Here is a 23,895-nt window from a genome sequence, read left to right on the forward strand (position 1 = left end):
AGAAGTCATTTCAAGGTATGGTGTGGAAAACACTTGGTTGTGTAGCAGGAATTGCAAGACCACATATGTCTTTTAGCAGAAAAACTTTCAGTGATCACAGCACTTCAGTTCACACATACCTCAAAGTAAATGAGCAGTCGACGATGCTTAAAAGGATTCCTCATGTGCTCAGAAGTTATATATGCACTTGAGCACTTAATCAAACAGGTTAGAAAAGCAAAATTAACTTATTTCTTCCACTTTAAATTCTTCATTTACCAATTTATCACCAACATATGCAAATGAGACATTTATTTTACAGAACTGTCATACATTTTCTCCTACAAGGCAGATGAAGAGCAAGAGAAATGATCCTAGTAGTATTTCCACTTTGGAACCACCTAGAGACATTATGATGCTGAAAGGATCTAAACATGTAAACAGACTGTGAGGAGAAAAACAACACAAAGCATTCTGACAACAAATCATCAAATGAAGCTTGAGTCAGACATTAACATTTAAGTGATACTATTCCGCTTTCAACTGACAGGAAGTGTTGTGCAAACATATAATTAATTGCACCTTTGACCCATCTGGGGTCCCATCAGAGGCAAAACTTGTTCCACTCTCATTTGGTTCCCAATGGACTGCTTGAGTACATTAACTGATACTAACTGTGACTGGACTTGAGTTCAGGTCAGCTGCTGCAATTAGCTATCTGTCTCTTTGTAGTAACACTGGTGAGCATGAGGAACAGGGGGATTCCATAAAGTATCATTTCTCTAAAATACATGCATTTCTGAAAATAAAAAAAAGAAAAAAAATCTGGAAAACACAATCAGTACTAGTTTGAATCTAGTTCTATCCCTCCCCATCACAAGATTTCTTTGTGTCTGGAAAGTTCTACCATTTGTGGATTCCTTCCAACAACTCAGCAACTCTCATTAAAAAGGAAAATTATTTAACAAAAGCAAACTAAATTTTCCCTAATTTTCTAAAGCAAAACCAATTCTTCCTTGCTTGCTTTTTTTCCTGTTCACCAAAGCAGCAAAGTCCCTTGTATTATCTAGATATTTTAAGTGGGTTTCTGTTTGCCTTTCCCACAACCCTCTAATAGTTTGCATGACAAAAAATTCTAAAAGTCCACAACAGTGGCACACTAACTTAATGACAACGTTGTGCTCCATTTATTGTACTAAAATTTTCTGATAATTATGAAGGTATGCTGTCACAGGAGTAAAACAAAACAAATTTTTAAATATCGATTAAATCCCTATTTTCATTCTGTTCACTAAAATAAGCTTTGAAGGCAGTCTTGGATTTTGAAGACTGATCCGTAATTATAAAAAAATTGTAGAGTGATAGTTGCAGAAAGAACTGAAGTAACAGGAATATTAATGATAAAAATAAAAAATACTTGTATGCCTTCACTGTATTATTTATATCATAAATACAGTTTTGATACATAGAACACCAAAGGGTTAGAAAACAAGTTCATGACTTTTTCACTTGTGAGTTGATGAATTTGTCTGGGGAGACTGTCTTTGAGCCACAAAGGGAAGCTACTGAAGCGGATACCTCTAAACAGGGAAGAGAGAGGCAAGAAAATATAAAATTGGGAATGCTACATTAAAGAGAGAACCATCAAAATATTTGAGGGAAGATGAAAGAATTATGTCTTTTTTCCTTTCACTTGATGCCCAACAGCTTTTGGATGCAGTGGCACTTCTCTGCAATGCTCAAAGACAATTCAGAATTTGGATGTGCGTGTAGTGCTTGCACAAGAGGACACTTAGTAACAATAACAGGTGTTTGGTTCATATGGTTAAATATAAAAAAAATCAAAATATTAAAACAATATCTACACAAAGCATAACAATCTAAGTTAATACAAAGATAGTACACTGTACAAAATAATATGGTTATGTTCATCCCAATGTCTCCACGTACTTATGATTACAAAGTAATTGCTCTATCAATAGTTTTGACATAGCATTTTTCTTGAAATGTTGTTTTTTTACTGTTTCACATTCCGAAGTTATATTAAATTTATATTGCAACATGCACCTTTACGTATGGTTTGTAATTTCTCAAATGTGCTTCACCTAAGCTCTGAAATCTAGTAAAAATGTTACTAATCCTAACCAATAGTAAAATAATGTAACAGATGAACAAACTACCAGTCAAATTTGTAAATAATCTCATTAGACAAAGGCTACAAATTCTGCTAATGCAAGACTGCTCATCTCAGACTCAGCATATGGTCCTCACGAGGATTTTGCTTTTTAACAAATGTCAGGGCTAGGTTAACCAAGGCATATAAAGCTAAAGCCACTGAGAACAGATTCAAGGCTGGATGAACAGTCTGAGTCAAATCTGAAACCAGGATCCTCACAGTGCCTTTTAATTCATTTAATTTTTATATAAAGACATGGGGCAAAAGATCCCTTTAGACACAGTTCCAGAAACAATTTCCAGAATGAGATTTTGCAGAGCAGAGGAAACTCTACTAGAACTCGAAGAAAATGTAGTTCCTAAATATTTTAGTTGCAAAAGCCTACCAATTTCCTACAGCATTTTTTCAGCATATTATGGTTAGATGTAAGAATATGACTCTAAAAAAAGGCAGTAGGGGAATTCATGTTTGTTGTTGCACTAACTAGAGATAAACAGAGTAGACTTGATATTGCAAATATGTAATAATCTAAAGACTAATTGGATTATTTTCCCTGCTATATGCTTCCACCATTAATCCTGATAAGTGGAGATGTGGCTCTATTACACCTTCAATATTATGTTTCCTACATTAGGAAGACATAAATTTTGAAAGCCTGTAAACTCATCTAGTATAAAGTACAAAAGTCAGTATATATTTTTTTTAAGCACAACCATGTAGCATACAAATGTATGGGTGCATTTGAATTTGCTTAATCTTGTCCAGTTAGTCAAAGTGGTTTCTAACAAAACTTCTTCCATTATAAACATTTTAAACTCTAACATTTTCAAGAATGAGATTAAATATCATGAAAACCTTCGCAAAACACTCTGCAAGTCTACGATCCTGTTGAAACAATAATTATAAGTGGAAATTTGGTACCTGCGCTGCTTTAGACTAACATTAGTTGACATAGGGACAGAAGGGAAACAGTGCCAATGCAAAGAGCTCAGTCTTTGTATTTGTTTTAAATACCTAATTGGGAATGTAAGCAGCTGAGATTATATTAGTATTTGCACCACTGTATTTCCACAAGGTTCATTACTCTAATTACTATTAAAATAAACTCAGCTACATGTGTTAACATTTCATTTCTCAGTATAAATTATAACCAATGATAAAACTAGAAATAAGCAGTGAATGTTTTATTGACATCTAAATTGCCTGAGTTAGTTGGGGTAGTTCTTGAAATGCGAACTCCCCACATGCCATCCAGATGTATGGAAATGATGATAATTTGTCTTAATAAAAACTGACAGTGTAAGTAAAAATAAAAACTGACATTTAGCATCTAGAATATGATTTGACCATCACAGCCCATTGTACATACACACTGAAGCTATTTACCTATTACCTGCAAGCTAACTGTAATGTAATCAGACAGAACAGAAAATAACCAATTTAGATGTTTATGTAAAGTCTCTAACATGAAAAGGCAAAAACTAGATTAAGTGACAGAAATAAGGATTGATTGAAAAGCTGATGTGAAGCAGCTTCACAGAATGAAAGATCTCTGAGAAGTTCTACAAGAACATAAACACAGTATAAATTTCCTAGATTCAGAGGTCAGAGTAGGCAAATCAGCTTGTTTGTTCAAGTTAAATTATCATGCCTACTCCATGCTAAATTGGACATAAACTCCTTTGCCCAATATTGACGTCACAGAGCTACGGTGGAGGCACTAAAATCACTTTATCAGATTTCATACCTGAAGTCCGGAACCAATTTCCAATCTTTGGTAACTACTCCTCAGCCTTTTAGTTTGAGTGATACTTCAAATTAAGCTTACAAAAGTTTTTAAAGACTGAGATCAGACAGTCTTGAATTCAGATACAAGAGTGAAGGAATGGTACGTTCACACCACAGAGAATTTTTTTCCTCATACATATGTTTTTGAAAACCATGGTTACCTTTGAGAGGTAAAAGGCTGGAAATGAAGAGAGGAATAAATGGAAAGGCAGGCAGCATATACCTCCTAGCTGATGAAACAGAATATGATCGTTAGAGAGGCACCTTGAAGGCAGTATTATGGACTCTCCACATAGACAAGGGCCATTAGATATTACTTATGTTTTCTTTGCATCTTCAATAAAAAATTAAAATTTTTACAGTGACATATTAAGTGATTAATAAATTCCAGAACATTAAGGAAAATTTCACTAAAAGCAAAACAAACAAAAAAAACACCTACAGAATGGAAAAAGTATGAAACATTTTCTAGCAAGGATCTGTGCATGTTTCAATGCCTAACTTCATTTGAGATTTATATCTTCTTTTAAATAAAATCTGTTAAATTCATCATTTAAACTGAAAAAAATTGGATTCTTTTTTTCCAGTCTTCTGAGAATTCCTAATAGTTTTAAGACATTCAGGATACATAAAAAAAAGACAGGTTAAATATTTTTAGCTGCCAGGTTTTAGATGTACAGTGTATCATGGATTTTGTGGCACATGTCAATAGGAAGAACAGCTGGTAGAGCCGTAGGTACCTCTCTGTATCAAAGTAACATATCTGATACTTATTAGTGGATGTTCACTGTGAGGTTTTCAGATGAATATCCAAATCCTTTTCTGTTCTGTTTTACTAAGTAGACTTCAGACTAGTCTTGGGACTATGGGACTATAACTTCCATATCATTATTCAGAGACATTTCTGATGTTATCTCATATATTCCTTGTGTTAGTTGAATCTCCTTCCATAGACAGACATGGAAGGATTTCAGAAGTGCAGCTAGGGTATAGAGCTTGAGAAGATTTCAAAGACTCTCAAAAGTAGAAGAGGCCATAAAATGGTAAATTATGCTATAATTACTGTTGCATTTGCAGATAACTTGATGTATCCCCATTTAAATATCAGCATATCATTCCCCATCAGCCAAGATCGCTCAGATGCTATTCTTAAAGGACTGAGTGTTTGCTCTCATATCTGAGCACCTAATAAGAAGGAAGGATTGGTGCTAAAGGCAATTTTGGATAGATTTAGAATTTTCTTTTATTTTATGCTTTGCTATCATTCATTTCCTCTTTGTTCTACTCTTATCTAAACACTTTCCTATTTCTCTCCTATTCTGTCCTTCCTTCTGCTTTCATTTTCATGCTACTTATTCTGCTTAGCATCTATGCCATTACAAAAATGTTCAAGAAGGTTTGTAAACAAACCTTTAATGCTGAAAAATGTACAACCATAAGGTGATGAATATGTATACCCCTTTTCCCTTTTGATAAGGTGAACAAACTCTGTTAACAAAAACATATAATCAAAATGGCCAATAACGGACTGATAAATTTCTAGAGGCAAACCAGAAGGATAATAAGGACACATATCCATAGAAGAAAGCTTTATCATGCCTTTACAAGTCAATAGTACTTTTCCCAGAGAAAAATAGAGCTATTTTTTATTATTTTTAAAAAGTCTCACTTTTACTGGGAACAGAAATAATTGGTAGCATCTATACAGATGAGGCAGAGACCTTTACAGATTTTGTTCAAGATCAAAAGCCAATGCTGAAGAGATTCTTATTCCAAACCCTCAAAAAACCATGAAAAAGGAAAATATTTTCTCAATATAAATAAAAGACATAGTTATGGCACATAATTTTGAGAGGTTTGGAGTGTTTCCTTGGCGGGGGGGTGGGCGGTGGGTTTTCTGGTGGAAGAAGGCCCCTGCTTATTGCATACGGGGGGAAAAAAGGTGAATTGCATAATATGTTTTTATACTTTTCTCTTTATATAGTTATTGATTTAATAATCACTGCCCATTGAGTATCATTTTTAAAAGCAAAAGTAAGGAACTACTAGAAAAACAACTGAAAACACAGCAGAACTGGAATTCAACAGCAAGCACATAAAAAGAAATATTGGGACAATCGACTAATCTCTGTGATACATTAGATCTTTTCTTTCTGGACATCCCTCAAAGTCCTTACTGAGTCCTGTGTTTGGTTTTGTATATTCAGGTTCCTAATGAGCAGATCCCCTGCTCCAATAAGTTAGTTGATTGTAGCAGGGAGCCTTATGCTTTGCAGCCAGAGGAGGAACAAAGAGCAGCCATGTGCTAGAGTGAGAAACAAGTAGGCAGCACATGCCTGCCATGCATATGCTCTCCCTCTGAATCTACCAAAAGGAGAACCAAGCATGTCTTATCTGCTCAAAAGAAGTGAGAAACCAGGAGGGGGAAAAAAAAGAAACCAAAACCCCCACTAATGGTTTCAAACCTGAAGCTGGGTGTGTTCTTTTGCCTGCCCACACTGCAAGCAGCTGGAGGAAATGTCTTTGTCCTCACTGAAAACATGCAAAGGTGTGGGCATGCAAACAGTAAAGCAGCAGCACAACCCAAGTGCTTAAAATTAATCCCAAGCAAGGAACTCTACCTTTCTTTCACTAGAATACAGAGGGCATGGGAGAAATGTTTTGGAAATACTGAAAATCCTTCCCAACTCTGCTCTCCTACACTTCTGAGACATGGAACCATGTGTCTCCTCTCTCCACCAGATTATTCTGTGGTGGATGGAAAAAATTCCTGTGGCAATTACACGTACACCCATTTTTCTATGAAGTGAGTTCTAGTGTTACAAAAAAAAAGGGGACGCATTTTAATAAAAAAATTATTTTCCTTATAACAGAATTTACTCCTCCAGTATGTCCTCATTCTAAACATATATATTGAATTTCCTGTAATAAAACTTTATCATATAATTATACATGACATAGTTAGACTCCTTTTAAAAAAAAGTGAGATATTTTATTTCTGTGTTTACGGCTTTTCCATTTAACATGCTCTTGTTTCAGACTTGACAACCACATGAACAGCCTGGAAGTGAATTCTACTTGAGTTAAAATTCTTATTCAAAATGTCAAAATGCACATTTTAACATCAGTTTTATTAAATAAATACTTAGTAGGCAGTTTGACGTTCTTAAACCAGTCTTTTCCTTGGCCTTGACACTGTCTAAATCCCAGATAACTGTGTGAACATTTCAACCATTTCTAACTCTATGGGATTTACTTCTGAGTATGTTTGAAGTACTGTTCACTTATGCCCTTTCCATCCCCACACTGAATTTACTGAATTTCAGATTATGAAGAGAAGAATTTATCACTTCATGGAAGTTTGCTCTTAATACTTGTAGTCTCCAGAGAAAGTAGCCTTAAAGTAGAAAAACTTACATTTTCTTGTAATACGTGTCAGAGTATGAAAGAATTGGATTTAAAGTGACAACTGCAAATAAAGCTCTTGTACTGTGTTTAAAATCCTGTGAAGGTACTTGGTATAGAAAGAAAAATACCTAAAATTCTAAAGTATTTTTGAAAGTAGGATATCAATATTTGAGAAATATACTTGTATAGCAAGTCAGGTTTGTTCTTAATTATAAAACTGAAATTACTGCTGGGATGACAGATGTGAGAATGTAACAACCCTTCATGCCTAATGAAAGATTACTTTTAATATATGTATTTGTTCCCCTTTTCCTTAAAGAAAAAAAAATGTATACTTAGACTATGCAACAAAAATAAAATTTGCATATACTGTTGAAGATTTAAAATTTTTCAAGATACTAAAAAGCTTCATATCCACCACTAATTATGACAAAAGTTTAGTTATTTTTCTGAATTATATTAATGAGCCTAAAAGCTAAAACTCTACTTTAGTAAAGTAAGCATTAGAGATTATGTATTCTATTAATAACATCCCCCACATCGTATTTTTTTATGTAAAGGACTTTCTTTACACTTTTTTTCTTTGTAACTTCAGGAATTTCAGCCTGCCATATAATAAAACAGGTTCACCTTCCCCAAAACCAGAATATTTCAACTGCTTTTGCTACTTCATTTTAACCCCAACAGATGGGACAAATGAAATTTCAAAAGCATGGTGATTGTTTTCTCTCCCACTCTTATCAAGCACAGGCGTAGGATGTCTCTGGTTTAGACTCCTGCTGTTATTTGGAAACTTGCGGCTCAAAACAGTCAGCAAGGAAATGTTGCACAAATATCCAGTTGAATTAAGGAAATGTCTTTATCCTTAAACTCCCCCTGAGATTACAATAGCATCTCTATTAAAACGACACAGTTCTAACTCCTTTTAAGCAGGACCTTTGAATTATAGAGTCCATTACAATCACAGAGTCAGTAAACTTGCATTTCTTCCTGTCTTAATCAATGAGACAGCCTCTTGAAAAACAGACAGTACTCTACTGAAGGCAAAGGCACACAATACAAAAATTAACACCACCAAGATAAAACACAGCAAGTTACAATTCAATTAAAATCCTACACGATACGTTACCTTCCGCCTCGGGCACTGAAAGGCACTACATGGATTCCCAAAGGCCCGCCGTCATTGGAGACTTCTACGAGCTTTACCATATCACTGTGAGACAATGACGAATGAGGGAATATGAACATGTACCGTGAAGGAACCAAAAAACCCCACACAAACACACACAGAAAAACAAAACCATCGCAGAAATCAAGTCATGGCGATGAAAGCATTATTGTTGAATGCTACATACCTGAAGAGTAATCTGATGGCATGAAAGGAGATCAATCAGCAAAAATAGTTCAATTAATAGAACCACCATAAGCCAAAGAATTTTTTTGTAAACTTAGTTTGCTACATTAAAATAGGTCTCATCATCATCATTGCATGCATATTTCTTTATTTCTTTCTTATTCTAAAGTTAAATTTAAATTTAACCGTTTGGACCATTGAGCAGAAATACCCCAAATGACACATACAATTTTTCCTCAGAAGCCTCAAAGCTGATCATAGCACTAGCACGCTTTACTTTTTTAATCTTAGAGCCAATGCTAAATCTTATCATTAGCTTTCACACAACTAACAAATAATCAAATGAGAATTATTAAATCTCTAACTGGCTAAATTATTCCAGTTTTACAACACATTAATTTGTTTTATTGTAATTCCTTTTCTTTATTAGAAGATTGCTGTGTTTCCTTACTAGGTAAAGCTTCCAAAGTAAGATTTAAGTATAACATTCAAAACCAACCAGACGTCCCCTGAAGCAACCATGCATCTAGTTTTCAATTATATTTTTTTGCTGTAGTGAGGGGAAAAAGCAGAAGAGAAAAATACAGGTTCAGAAAGAAATTGTAGAAATAGATTGAGACCAAATCTATTAATGTGTTTGAAACATGCCCACATCTGGAAAGGTGGAATACAGCTCATGAACCATAAAGAGCTATAAATACAAAAATGAGAAAATAATACACAAAAGCTAAACCTCTCAGTAAAACTGGAAGTGAAAGATCTGAACGGAAGCCACAATCTAAATTTGTGGCTTATGCCTCTCTCTAGTGTTACATACTTTTTCCATATTTCCTGGCAATATATATATATATATACACACACACAGCTTGTTCCTCATAAGCGTACAAATCAAGTTTAATCTCAAAATGGAGCAAAGAGCAAGACCAATGCCCTGTGATGGCAGTAAAAGATTTTCTACTTCCTTCAATAAGCTCTTGATCATATGGGGGCCCATCAGGAAAGCTTACAGCTCTTAATCTGGAGTTTGAGAATAACCAGACCACATATGGTTGGGAAGTCAACACAAATCCTGTGTTACAGTTTGGTTTACATTTCTTCCACATTAATTTTTTTAAATATGTTTTTAAGGTAGCAACATACAACATTTGTTGTATGCCTCAATCACTGTTTGAATTTTTACCTTGCTTTTTTACAGCGTAAGTGGAAGGTCTGTAGCTCAAGAAAGTAATGCAACAACAGGAAAGATGAGAGACTTCAGTCCAAAACCTGTTAGTCTTCAGACATGGACCAATGTTTTAAGACTGACATTTTAATACAGCATTTGGTAATGTTCCCTATCACAGTTTCTGCATAGGCTAACTTCATTTCCTTCTCACTGTACATTAAGGCTAAGTTTTCATTAACAGGTGCAAAGCAGCTCATGGGAATAAAGCAACACCTTCAACCTCCAAAGGGAACTCTAAAAGACATCTTTTGCTATTGGTAGGCCTGTGGCTCCCTCTGATCAGCTTTTTTCTGATTGTGCCATTAGCTTAGTCAGAAAAGTAAGGGTTGAGGAAGAGATCAAGTGAAAATCTGTGTTGTTCCTGGAATTGCCTAAGTGGAAACACAGCTTTAATTAAAAAAAAACAAAAACAAAAACAAAACAAACAAAAACAAAACAAAAAAAAACAAACCCCAAAAAAAACAACCAAAAACCTCAGTTTTCACAACCATTCAACATGATTTAACTTGTTCTACTGCTTGAGTCAGTCATTTTCCATATTTCCAAAATGCCCCTTTAAGGTCTTTCCACTCATTTTTCTTATATTTTTTCTTCCAAAAAAATACATCCCAAATTCAAATGTTAAATTCTGTAAAACAGAAAACAAAAGGAAATAATCATTTCCCAGAGAGATAGTTTCAATTTGGTTTCCTGACTTTCTCAGAAGTTCGGGCCAACTGCTTCAAACAAACATGCAAAGAAGTATGAGATCAAAACAGGAAATAAAAGAAGTAGCATATGATGAGAAGTCAATAAGTACTTAAAAGCAGCACCAAGAAGCATTAAGTTTGACAGAAGTTCTGCAAATTCTATTTAGGAAACAGCATTTGGAATTTACAATGTAATAGATTAACAGATTTTGTAAATGGAACTGAGCAAAACTCACTATCTGCTGCCTAATAGATGTCACCATGATATTTATCTAATATTTAAACCCTTTGTACCTAATTCATAATTTAATTCAAAAATATAAGGAAGAGAAGATTTATTTTTATTTAAAATTTAAGTTAACCAACTAAAATGATTTCTTTTAAGAGTCAAACGGATATTTGTTCATTAATTCCATAGTGAGGTATGGATCTGTTCTTTGCAATGAAATGCAAAACGTCAAGCTAGCTCGTTGCATCTTTTGATAAAATAAAATATCCTTTAGTGTGATTGAGTTTTTAAATTTGGAGCAGCTAACAAAACATCCATTTTGATCCACTCATAAAGTATAAGGCTTTTAACATACAACGTGTGACCCCCACAAGCATCTTCCCAGTAGACTGTGAACTAGTGAGAGGAATGAAGATTTCCCCCTTTGAAATTCTTCCCTGTTGATCTATTTGTACCACCACTGACCCTATTACTTCTGTCAAGTTTTCAAAGTTCCATCAAATAATCATCTTCTTTGAGGCAGAAAATCTACTGTAGCATCAGCACTTATAAATGTCAAGTTTCCAATGCTCATTTTTAACACAGGCTTTTTAAACTGTTTAAAATCTATTTTAAAAAGGTCCATGAACCCAATCGTTTAAAACCAAAATGACACACATGACCTAAAAGAGATTGCCCCACTTTCTTAAGAGCAGTATCACTCATACTGTTTTGAGTACTTTGCTAGTGTATGTTCAGTCCTCATACTCATTGTCAAAACAGTATGTTCTGCCAGTAACTTACTCCAGGGAAAAATTTGTTGCATTTTCCAAGCCAGTGTCTGCATGTCCAACAGGCTCAACTCTACTGTTGTCCTCCTCTGTTCGATCTTCATCCTAGATATTGAAAAAAAAAAAAAATCACTAAAACCTAGATTTCATAGCTTAACTCATTTTAGGAAAGACATTTTATAATTTTCAGATTATTGGGGTTACCACACGTGCAGTGGAAATGTTGTGCTTCCACGACTACAAAAATCTTTCCTTTGTTGTCTGAAACTGTTGTAAATTTTGTCACTTCATGCATTTTTGTAACGATATTTGTAATTTAGTCAGTTTTATATTATAATTTTACTACAGTTATAAAAGCAATGTTACAGAAGCTATCACAGTCAGCGTTTTTTTAAAAGGTAGTACTGCTGATTGTCAGCAGTGTTTGGGGAAACTCTTCCCAGGCTCTCCCTGGGCAGGTTACTGGGGGCTTGACTGAACACACAAGGCAGCTCACTGAGGCTCTTTTACAAAGCCTTAAAAATAGTATAAGAAAATGCAGCTTCTGTAATTCCATAAAGTACCAAGACCTCTTTAAACATTTTTTCACAGCCTTTATTAATAGCATGCCAGAAAAGACTGACATCAAAGAGGCTCTAATGCTAACCAATTGATTTTGTTTTTAATTTCACTTTCCAAAAAGTACATACATTATTCACCAAACGTACAACTTTACTGTCAAAGTTGTGAATGATGTACTTTTAAATTTAGATCAGTGTAATTTTAGGACTTCCAGTTAGAAGATCTAAACCCACTCTTATACCTATGTTAATTATCAGAAGTTTATACTTTTAAATACTCATGTAATCAAACAGAAAGTATTATGAAGTGTGAACAGTAGGTTTCAAACACAGATTCTAGAACCACAGCCATCAGGTCAGTAAAATAACGTGTGATAGGCTACAAGTTTAGCACACAGAGTCAGACAAATTATTAAATTATTGAAGAGATATTAAAGGCAGGCAGAGACAGTTGGTAATGTCCAATTGACATTTTCAGAGAGAATCTGAAAAGCAGGAGGCTGGATGCATGAAGCTTCCGTGGAGTGTAGATAAGCCTTGTGCACCCTGGATAGCAGCGCACTGTGAGAAGCCAAGCTACTTGAAGATTGGGGATCCTGTGTTTTGAGAGGTTTTAATGCTCGTCCTTGTCACCTCTCTCTGTTAAGTAGTAGGTAAGTATACATTTCAAAGGTTAACCAGCATCTTGAACCTGCCTAGAACTGCATTATGAATATAAGTAAGAACCCAAATTAAAGGTTTTCCAGATAGTAAAAGTTGCTTACAAAAACAATGCAAACAGTAATCCATGTAATTCATAGATACACATAAGCTAGTGTTTACCTTTCTGTATTTACTGATTTCAGCTAGAGTTGTATATGCGCTTTATGTATATATATTCTATATGTTCTACATGTACTAAAGTTTAAAAATAAATATATATTCAAATCTTCATGACAATTCTCATTTTTGCGTGTGACAAAGTCACACGTATTTATTGCACTGAAGTTATTATCTGCAAGTCTAAAGAGAACTTTTCATCAGAGTTGCTGATGAAACCCAATCCTTAAATTTACTTATGACAAAAGGTCATCACAGATAAACGTGACTTTGTTAATACAATGTTGCTGGCAATTTTCCATGTGTGGTCTTTTTAAGCAAACATACCAGAAGTATATGTACATGTAGGAAGAGACCAAAATAACACCCTATCTATTAGTAGATATGCTTCTGCTAAAAAATAAATGACTGGCTTCACGCTGTGTCATTTTAGCAGACATCTATATATGTGCAGTGTAACCATCATTCATTTAGAACCAGCTGGGTCCAACACTTTACCACCTTTCAGCCCCACAAGCTTTTCCCTTGACTAGTTTAAAGTCACTCTGTAAACAAAATTCCCCTTGCCCCACTCAGTCTTTGCAGCAGTCCTTTCAACATGATGGACCCACTGTCAATGCCCTCCTGGGACACAGCCTGCCGTGCAAGACTTGAGCTAAATCCTTTTAGAAACCCTTCTTTCCACCACTTCCCAGCCCTGACAGTATCTTTGCTCTTGCTCCCATCACCTCTTAATGTCTGCCCAGACTTAAGCCTCTCCACTCGTACATTGTTTCCTTTCTTTCTGTCCCAACTGGTGGTCCAGAGGTTTATTCCACCATGGGAAGGAGCATCCCTCTGTCTGGCCTCAAGTGCATCCAGGTCAAAGGAAACAGCCAACCTACCTGTCTCCTGCCTTTATCTACCTTTCAATACAAGGATATAACAAATTTGAAACTGCAACCCAAAAGCTACGTAAAACAGATGCTATCTGGCACCATCACATCTACATTTTGTGCCTTTTGTATCAAGAATTATAAACACAGCAAGTTTTGGAACCACACAGCCTGTCAGTTATCCAAGCAATTAAGAAACAGCAGCTCCCACACGCCTCTGTCTGGCTTTTCCTGGACAGCAGACAGATCTGTATCAAAAACATGCATGTGCCCATAAATAGGTGCTTAGAGGAGGAATCACAATTCTAATGAAAGCATTACTGCCATAATCAACAGATGTACAATGTACCCTTTTAAAAATCTTTAATATTACAGTAATCAGACTCTTCTCTTTTCTTCTCAAAATAGCACAGATTTTGATTTACACTGAAGTGAATGGAGAGAAAAATTGGACACCTGCAGAGGGATTTGACTTTAAATTCTGATTTACTAAGAAAAGTAACTAACTAGCTGGGAAAATCTTTGCATAAGGCAATTATTTCTTTATTTGGAAAGTAGTTTTCTTCTGAAAGGCAAATTCCACCTGGATAAGGTAAATGAGGAAAACGATATTTAGAAGAGCAAGAAAGTTTGTGTGAATCCAGGTGGATATTATTGCAGGTATTTCTCAGAAATAACTGATTTGAGGAAAGTCCCAAAATTATAAGGCTTCTTTCTCTCTCTACAAAAACAGTGATTCTGACTATATCAAAAAGTACAGTACAGTTACTAAAGACAGAACAATTTTTTTTTTTCAAAATTGAAGAGTAATTAAAAAATCATTTCATCTTTACAGCATAGAATAAAATTTAAAGGAACTCTTCCAATGTACTTCTACATATCTTGATGTGAGCAGTGTAAAAATTCTCCACTGTTCTAAAAAAAAAAAATTAATTATTATTTTAAGTTCTGTAATAAAATTAATGACTCAAAAACTGAAAATTAACTGCTCAAAATGGACTATTATGGCTAGCAGTTCTACTTATAAAAAGGTCCATTTCACAGTTCACCTGCACAATGTTAATGAAATACATACGATAAGTTGCCTGTTGTTTCTGTATTTTTGAAGAAAATCTCTCTATCACTTCTCAGGATTACAAAATCCTCAAAGCTAAGAAATGATAGTGGTACTACTACCAACAGAACCTTATTCAATATAAATGATCCCAAATAGTTCTTTTAATTACATCTTCTCAGGTAATGCTGAAGTCAGATCTGCCTTGTGTCATTTCCAAAGCTCAAAACTTTTCTGGTCTTACTGGATATTTTAACTTTCATTACCAAAATACAGCTCCTTTCTCAGATTAATCCACAGTTAATACCAGTCACCACTTCATTTTCAAAGAAGCACTTTCCCACTCCCCTCTGTTGTTCAATGCACTTCTAATGAACTCCCCAAAACCAGAACTTCTTCACATTCCCTTGTCTTTTGACCACTGCAGAAAACTCAAGAGCAGCCAGGGAGTCTGAATATTTAGATTCTTACATATTTCATTTGTGCAGTCTTTGTTTCTAGGTGCCTGATCTGCGAAAGTGCATACTACAGTCTTCTTCAGCCAGACACCATGGGAAATGGGCTCTGAAGGCCTTTAAGGGTTATGTATAAATCGACCTTCTCTGAACACTTAATCCCATCTCTCAAATTCTGCAGCAACATCTCTGTTATACCAATAATTGAAAAAAAAAGGAAGTAAGGATGTTTGCCATGGGTGGGGTATTTTTCAGTTCATAGTGGTATAATGTTTGTTTCATTATTGTCAGAAAGTGATGGTGTATTTTAGTGACAGTGGTTGTATGAAAGAGAGTAACTACTTTCAAATTACTTCAACACTCCATGGTAAGATCTGTTCTACTGACCAACAATACACTGATAGTGTAAACAGCAACCATCATGTGCACTGAGTAGAATTATAGAATTATTTAGGTGGGAAAAGTCCTCTAAGATCATCAAGTCCAAACATTAATCCAGCACTGTCAGTCTGCAGTATATGTGCCCCAAGATGAAAGAACTAACTTTGGAACCAGATTTAGATACACTGAAATATATCTGCACAAGGGCAGGATAGGGAGCTCCCTCTGGGCCTCCTTTACAGTTTTTTGTGCATTTTCCCAACTCCTTCAGAAGCTGGTGAGATGAGCCATAATAATTAGGGAAAGTGACGATATGCCATTATTGCTCTAGTGATCATCTTTACAAAATAACTTTTGTAAGTAATTTTTCTTAGGAATTGTTGCTTTCATCACACTCATCCAAAGGAAATACGATGTCAATGCTGTTTGCAGATTTTAATGTGATGAAAGGACAACCTCCATGGACATAAAGCTGTTTAGCTGCTGATCAGGCAGTATTCAAGGAGCCACTTTTCTGAAAGTCTTGCAATGCCCAGACTTGAATAAGAGGAAAAGAGGGAACTTTTTCTTGGCATTTTGCAATTAAACCCTAGTTCCTCCTTCAAGAATGTGACAGATTTAAACTTTAGATATTATTATGTTGATATAATACTGATAAGCTGTGATAATGTTATTCTCGTATCTTGCATGAACCCCATAATGAGAATAGTATTCAGTCAGCTTAGTCCCAGAGTAATGGCTGTGTGGACTGAGACCTGGAGAGCAGCCCTGTGCAAGTGAGGATCACAGTGACATTCACTTTCCCATGGAGCAGAAGACACTGACTTGTTTGTTTTCTAGTATTTTAATTTTAGCATAGTAAGTTCCTGTAAATACCAAACTGGAAGGAACCGTATCTAACACTCAACAGGTGCTTTAGATTTTACTGTAGAGAAGGACAGATTATTAATAACAACAGGCTCCTCGCAATAATTTTTCCTCACCCAAGACACAAATAAAATTATGCTTATACTATTAAAATATGCCCTTCCCTTCATCTTTGCCTTTGTATTCTCTCGCACTTCCCTGTAATGATGATGGAAGAAGAGACATATTCACTATTAGTCTCCTGGTAGCCATGTTTTATAGATGTTTCTTTGGTCCTTGCAACATAAAGTAGGTTCTCTCTCTCTCTGTATCATCAGCCTTGATAGGAAAGAGCTCCTAAGGGGCCTATTTTCCTGTGTCTTAACTAGCACAAATACACAAGCACCAGGCTTTTGTGCTAATGTTCTCGCTTTTTGATTAACTGGCCAAATCTCCAGAGAATGGCAATTTTCAATCAAATCTGAAGAGCAGTTACAAAGATCACATGGGGAAAAAACAGAAGTTATTGAATACAAAAAATAGGGTTTCTCCCTCTTGAACACATATATATGCACAAATAATTAGGTGAGAGCTTTGTGGAATCTACATCACTCTTATACTAGGTGTGCTGCTGTTATCAGTAATCCAGGGAGAGAGAAACCTTACATGAAAACATCATCCACTTAAAAAAAATGTGCACAAAAAAATTAAATCTTTTATTTATATATATAAATATATATATACAAGTTAATATTCTCTTTACATCTTAATACGCCCTATGTTATTCACATCCTTCTGCAGGACGGTCACCCTGCAATTGGAAATGGCAATATTCATATAGTTTTTATATGCCTCACTACTCTAAAATGAAATTTGCCTTGCTCAGTCAAATCAATGAATAGATATCACATAGACAGAGAGGAGTGAAGAATGGAAGGGATTTTCCAGGTCTCTGATGAATATCAAATTCATCCCCTGCTATCATAAGCAATCATCTCTTATTTCCCATTTATTAAACTGATCAAGCTGAGCCTTAAACCCGGTTGGCTTCATGATAGCGCTATTTCTGTTGTGAAGCGCCTTAACAGGAAATGTTTTCACAGATTTAAAGAGAGATGAATTTGATTTCCTATTGTCCAAAAAGCAGAACACCAGATAGCCAAATAATTTGATACAACCTTTCTTTGACAAACCTATATAACAATTCATTCAGTTCTGACTAACATTTTCTCATTCATCATGACTCCTCTTAAAACATGTATTAAAAGCCTTGTAATACTAATAAGATCTGAACAAGTCCTATAGTATCCCAATTACTTGTAGCACCTATCAGTATGTAAGTTTACTGAAGTCAGTAGTCTTTAGGGGCTCAACAACCTGTGATATATTACTGAAATGACACATATATGTTCTGTAACAATTTGGTGGCACACACTTCTATCACATCTCTAGCCAGGTTAGTGGCAGGAGGACAACTCAATTATTGTTTGGCCATATAACAGAGCTTCCACTAAACCAGCTTTTTACTAGATGATGCTCCAGTTAGTTCTTCCTACAGTAGGCACTGCAGACAGCACTTTTCAATATGAGAGCCTTTTAAGAGTTTAGTAGATTAGAGAAAAGGTTTTCCTGCTAGTGAATTTAACTTGGGCCATTCTGATGGTTCTGCTTCTTCACAATAAAGAAAATCTCGGGCATGACCTTACAGTTGTAGCTTGCCAACAAACAGAATGAAATGCATTAGAACTCAGAGAGGTTTTTTGTTATTGATTGAACATGCTTGTTAATTAATGCAACTCAATGGTCTATGCCTATCAGTAGAGAAAGATTATTGAAGGGAAAAAAAAGAGAAAAAAATTATTAACAAAAACTGCAAACACTCAGGAACTATACAAGGCAAACAGCATAAAATGGGATCTGACAGAGAAAAAGCCCACAGTAATATCTTAAGCAATGTGGATTCTCAAGCATTTCACAATGTATATTGTAATCATATTTCACAGATTGCATTTGTTGTTTGATTGAAAACTGTAACATTTGTTTTCCTCGGGCTGAGGTCATCCCACTCTGGACCATTTCAGTGACTTCTTCGGGACCACTGACAGTCCAAGGTGGGAGGCAGAGGGAGGAGCTGTGCTGCAAACTGATAGCTACCGGAACAAATCCCTACATCTAGGTCCTCTACAGATGGCAAGTATCAAATGGATAGCAAAAATATGTAGCTGTTCCCACCAGATCATATTTAAGGGACATTTTAAAGAAGACTCAAGTGTTACTCTAGCACTATTAACTATTTCATGGTCAGTCATTTTGTAACAGCTCTAAATCCACAAATAATATGCACCACTATAACACTAATACCACATTAGAAAATATTATGATTATAATAAATCAATGCCTTAAGTTTCTGTTCATTGAAAAATGGATAAATGGACATCAAATTGAACCTGGTAACACCTTGATGATATATTTATTTTATTGAAGAGAGACTTAAGATGAAGACAACATTGGGTCCTTTTTTAATTCCTACACTGCCTTGCTATACAGTAGTGGCAAAAATCACTCAAAAGTGCACTTCTCTGTTAATATGGTGGGGATAATTCTACATGTTTGTAAAGGCAAAGATAAGACACTTGGATTCGACACTTTGAAAAGCAGAAATATTAAAATGTTTCTCAGCAGAAGCTTAGGATGTTAAGCCACAAAACACCTCTTGTTCAAAGATACCAATGAGCTTCCCCTCTTCCTTTACTTAGCAACCTGGAAAACCTGCACTGTACAACCTATTTTTTAAACATTTTACTAGATGCAAAGTATCTGAAGAACTAAAATATTCAAGGCATTTCATCACATGATGAATTTGTGAGACAGTTCACATAGAGAGTGACCTTTAAGCAAAATCAACCAGAGATAACACGAACTGCCAGAAAAGATTTGGCAGGACCAGACAATGCTTCCCAGTGCTAACAGTGATGCCTGTTGGGGAGTACACTAAAAAGCAACTTTAAAACCCAATGTAATGTTAAAATCAAGTAAAAGATTAGATGCAACAATAAAGCACTAACCTCTCATGTGCTACGTATCTGTAATACATAAGGCATGGATTGTCACACTTTTAGTATTAAGGAAGGCATCTAAAGAGCTTTCTGAAGATCTGATTAATAAGATATGGTAGATGTGTCCACTGTATCACAAAGAGAAGTAACTCTATCATAGACATAAGTACGACTATATTAAATTACCTCAAATTGATTGTTGCCTTAAGACAGGTTCATCTTTTGTAACTGCTTAGTTACAGTTTTTATTTTGCTTTCTGTTTTTCCTTAGGATCTAAAACATACCTGTTTTGGTATAGGCAAAAGTCTATGTTCTTTGTTTGTTTTAAATGAGGCTTATCTGCAGAATATTTCCATGGTAAAATCTCTGAAATTCTATACTCTTCTCAAATGATTCACAGACTGACATACAGATCACCAAGATCTACCAGTCTAAAACAAATATTAGGGTTCATATTAAGTACACATTTAAAGTCTTACTTTGATGTCAGAATCATGGGAAGTATTTTTAATGAAAATATTTATCAGTTTTACTTGTAACAAGTCTAAAATTATAGGTGAATATCTAATCAAATTCCCCTGCAAAATGTGGCTCAAAGGCCAGTCCTGGTTATCATCTGCCTTGCATAATGCAGGAATTACCTGAATTATGGAGACACCCCCACATGGTGAGCCAAAATAAACGTAGCACTTGCCATGTAACCAACACAGTTTTGGCTGATATCTTAATATACTATTTATTTTCCCTTTCATTGTGTGAACTGATACATACATATGCACCTCTACAGAACCTCTTGTTAACTCACATAATTCCTGCATATACAGAGAAAATTGCTTCTGCATTGGTAGACGGTGCTTCACTTGAATTATTTCACAACAGCAGTGATTTTTACAAAATGAAATCTAGTTTTCTTTTAGAATTTGAGTTATTCTTACTGCACAAATCCACGGTATACATACCTGGGAGTCCAGGACCAGCAAAGAACAAAAAAACTAACATCCCTTTTATATAGAGAAGTTGATATTTACGAAAGTTAAAAAAACCCAACAAAACAAAACAAAACAAAAAAACTACAAACAAGCAAAAACCACACCAATATCCTCCTAACATGGAGTTACTATGGCATTCAGGAAATAAATAAATAAGCTTCTAAATATAGATATATGTATATAGAAGGCCACAACAGTAAAAATATTATTTTGTTTTAAGGTAAGAAAAAAAGTAAATTACATGGCATTGCTACAACTACACTGTGTTTGTTTTTTCTGTTGAGTAGTCTAAAGTAGGTCAAGTTAGGCACATCCATTAGTTCTCCTATAAATAGATCCACACTGAATTCACCTGCTTGTAACTAATGTAGAGCAACAGAATTTTAAATACTTTTCCCTTTAATCTGACAAGTTAGTTTATTCTGCATATAGACACTAGAAAAAAAAAAAAGTCATTAAGTCCTGCATGATTTTTAGAAGCCACAAAAAATGACAATGGAAACGTGAAATTGGGACACACTTTCCCTGCAGAAAACCAAATGTACATGCCTCCACCTCTAGGTTTAGAGATCTGAAAGACTTCTGCAGAGATGTATTATAGATAAGTCACATACTTTTCCCTTGATATCGAGACAAAGGAAAGGAGACAATTCTGCATTAATCACTTCACATTTTCCCTGTAACACTCCTGAATATATTATTATTCTCCTCACCTTTTCAAAGACCGTGATTTTCATCCTTCTGAGGATTTTTTTTTTTAAGATACAAAAAGCATTTCTTATTTAGTAACTTGAATTTGTCATTAGGCAATTTTCAAACAGGTCTCATAGCTCTTTTATCCTTATTCATTTCTTTTTTCTTTTTTAATCTGAAATGGTCCCTTGTTGCTTGATTTGCAGATCTGTATCAGCGTGCGAGGATTTCACTAGCTTCAGCCAAGTACAGAACAGTTCAATCCCCTGGAGCATTGAACGTAAGAGTCAATTTAGAAGCAAGCTAAAAGTATAGCACTCTGTTCTCCGTCACACAAAACATCATTTTACTCACACAGGCATCTTAATAACAAAATTCAATTCTGGATATTTTTCTCAGCATGGCCCAGAGACTGTTCAGAAATGACATCAGAAGGCTTACTGTGGACTTGGCTTTTTGAAAATTTAATTAAAATATCTGTTTTCCAGTAAGGAAAAGTCTCTACATTAGTGGGAGTTTAAACTTAGGATATATTTTTTGAGTTATGTCTCATTTAGGAAATACTACTTTCAAAGATTTTGCTTTTGTGCTACCAACAATCACTGTGTTAATTTCACCCAAAGAACCATAAAAACATAATTATATAACCACGTAATGGTTTGGTTGGAAGGGCCCTTAAAGACCCAGTTCCAACCACCCTGTCATGGGCAGGGACACCTTTCACTAGATCAGGTTGCTCAGAGCCCCATCCAACCCAGCCTTGAACACTTCCAGGGTTGGGCATCATCATCTCTGGGCAACCTGTTCCAGTGCCTCACTGTTCTCACAGTAAAGAATTTCCTCCTAACATCTAACCTAAATCTACCTGCTTTCAGTCTGAAGCCATTCCCCCTTGTATTATACTGTATAAGTATTTGTAAATACTTTTGTAAAAAGTCCCTCTCCAGTTTCCTGTAGAGCATGGTACTAATAAACACCAAGCTCACAGGTTCAATCCCTGTACTGGCCTTTCGCTTAAGAGTTGGACTCAATGCTCCCTGTGGGTTCCTTCCAACTGAGAATATTCTGTGTTTCTGTAGGTCCCCTTTAAGTACTGGAAGGTGCTATAAGGTCTCCCTGGAGTCTTCAATTCTCCAGGCTGAACAGCCCCAACTCTCTCAGCCTTTCCTCATAGAAAAGGTGCTCCACCCCCCTGACCATCTTCATGAACTTATCTGGACTCACCCTGGCAGGTCCATATCTTTCTTCTGATGGGAGCCCCATAGCTGGATGCAGTGCTCCAGGTGGGTTCTCATGAGAGCAGAGCAGAGGGGCAGAATCACCTCCCTCAACTGCTGGTCACACCTCTTTCGATGCAGCCCAGGACACAGTTGCCAGGTCATGTTGTGCTTCTCATCAACCAACTCACGCCCAAGTCCATCTCCTCATCCAATCCAGGTGCTGGACCTTGCACTTGGTCTTGTTGAACTTCATGAGGTTTGCAGGTGCCCACCCCTCCAGCCTGCCCAGGATGGCATCTCTTCCCTCCAGTGTGTCAATTACACCCCACAGCCTGGTGTCATCGACAACCTAGCTGAGGGTGCACTCAATTCCACTGATACCATACTGTTCTATCATATTGCTTAAAGAAAAGTCCATGGGTTTCCTCTCATTTCAACTGTGATTTATCTCCCCTTTTCTAGGATTTGCTAACACATAGCTTCAGGTTTTGACTTTTAAATTTATATTCATACTGATGGAAAGTAAAAGTACCTACATATCTGTTCCAAAAGGTCTTTTGTGTTACATACCACAGAGATGGACAAACACATCTGAGCTAAGGGATCCCTAACCTGCATATCTTAGTTAATTCTTACAGGTTTGGCCCTGCATCCTCTAAAGGAACAAAACCATGCAAGGTCCTGGCCCCAAGTCCCAGGGAGAACGACCCCAAAGGGAGCCCCAGCACTGTGACAGTGATGCAGAACACCTGGCCTTGAGGCACAAGGCACCAAGCCTGCTCTCATCTTCTGTGTAATTTTGAGTGATGAGATTTTAACACTTTGCAGTTTCATCTTTTATTTCTCTTTTGCTGAATTGCACAGTTCCATGCCACAATTTCTTTTCCATGTCATCCTTCACTGAGAAACGCCACTAAAATTGCCTCAATTGAGTTCCCCTGTTATGCTGTAGAATTTTCTTTTTTGGTCTTTTGCACAACATGGATTTTACCTTAGGCACCAAACAAATTCACCATTTTAATAACAGAAAATACTATAGCATTTTTCATTGTTCTTTGCTCAATTTGTTTTGTTGAAATCAACATGAAAAACAATTTCAAACTTCTCAGTAAATGCTTCATTTACGAATGCTTCATTCCAAGTGCCTACAGGGTTACAATCTGGTCTATGACAATTTTATTCATTTTTTAATCAACAGCATTAAATCAAATTTAAAATATATACTACTCAGTACTTCTGTAGTGCCCTCCAGCACAGTATGGTAAAAGCACTCCATGGACCATAATGACTTTAGTTGTACTGTGCCCTCAGGAAGAAGATTAGAGGCT

General features: G+C 35.8%; 1 protein-coding gene across 13 annotated transcripts in view; it reads right to left on the reverse strand.

Moving 5' to 3' along the window:
• PARD3 (par-3 family cell polarity regulator) overlaps positions 1–23,895 on the reverse strand; it is a 446,652-nt gene that overhangs the window by 206,831 nt on the left and 215,926 nt on the right. For 11 of the 13 annotated variants that reach the window (XM_050332238.1, XM_050332169.1, XM_050332161.1 and 8 more), the window contains 2 exons: positions 11,632–11,723; positions 8,481–8,564 (listed from right to left, as the gene is read on the reverse strand). In XM_050332238.1, the coding sequence (XP_050188195.1) occupies positions 8,481–8,564; positions 11,632–11,723 (176 nt within the window). The remainder of the gene's footprint in view (positions 1–8,480; positions 8,565–11,631; positions 11,724–23,895) is intronic. The other 2 variants (XM_050332175.1, XM_050332210.1) reach the window with 1 other exon arrangement.

This window comes from Myiozetetes cayanensis, unplaced genomic scaffold (genome assembly GCF_022539395.1).
Source record: "Myiozetetes cayanensis isolate MyiCay16 unplaced genomic scaffold, myiCay2020 scf1, whole genome shotgun sequence".
Taxonomy (NCBI): Eukaryota; Metazoa; Chordata; class Aves; order Passeriformes; family Tyrannidae; genus Myiozetetes; species Myiozetetes cayanensis.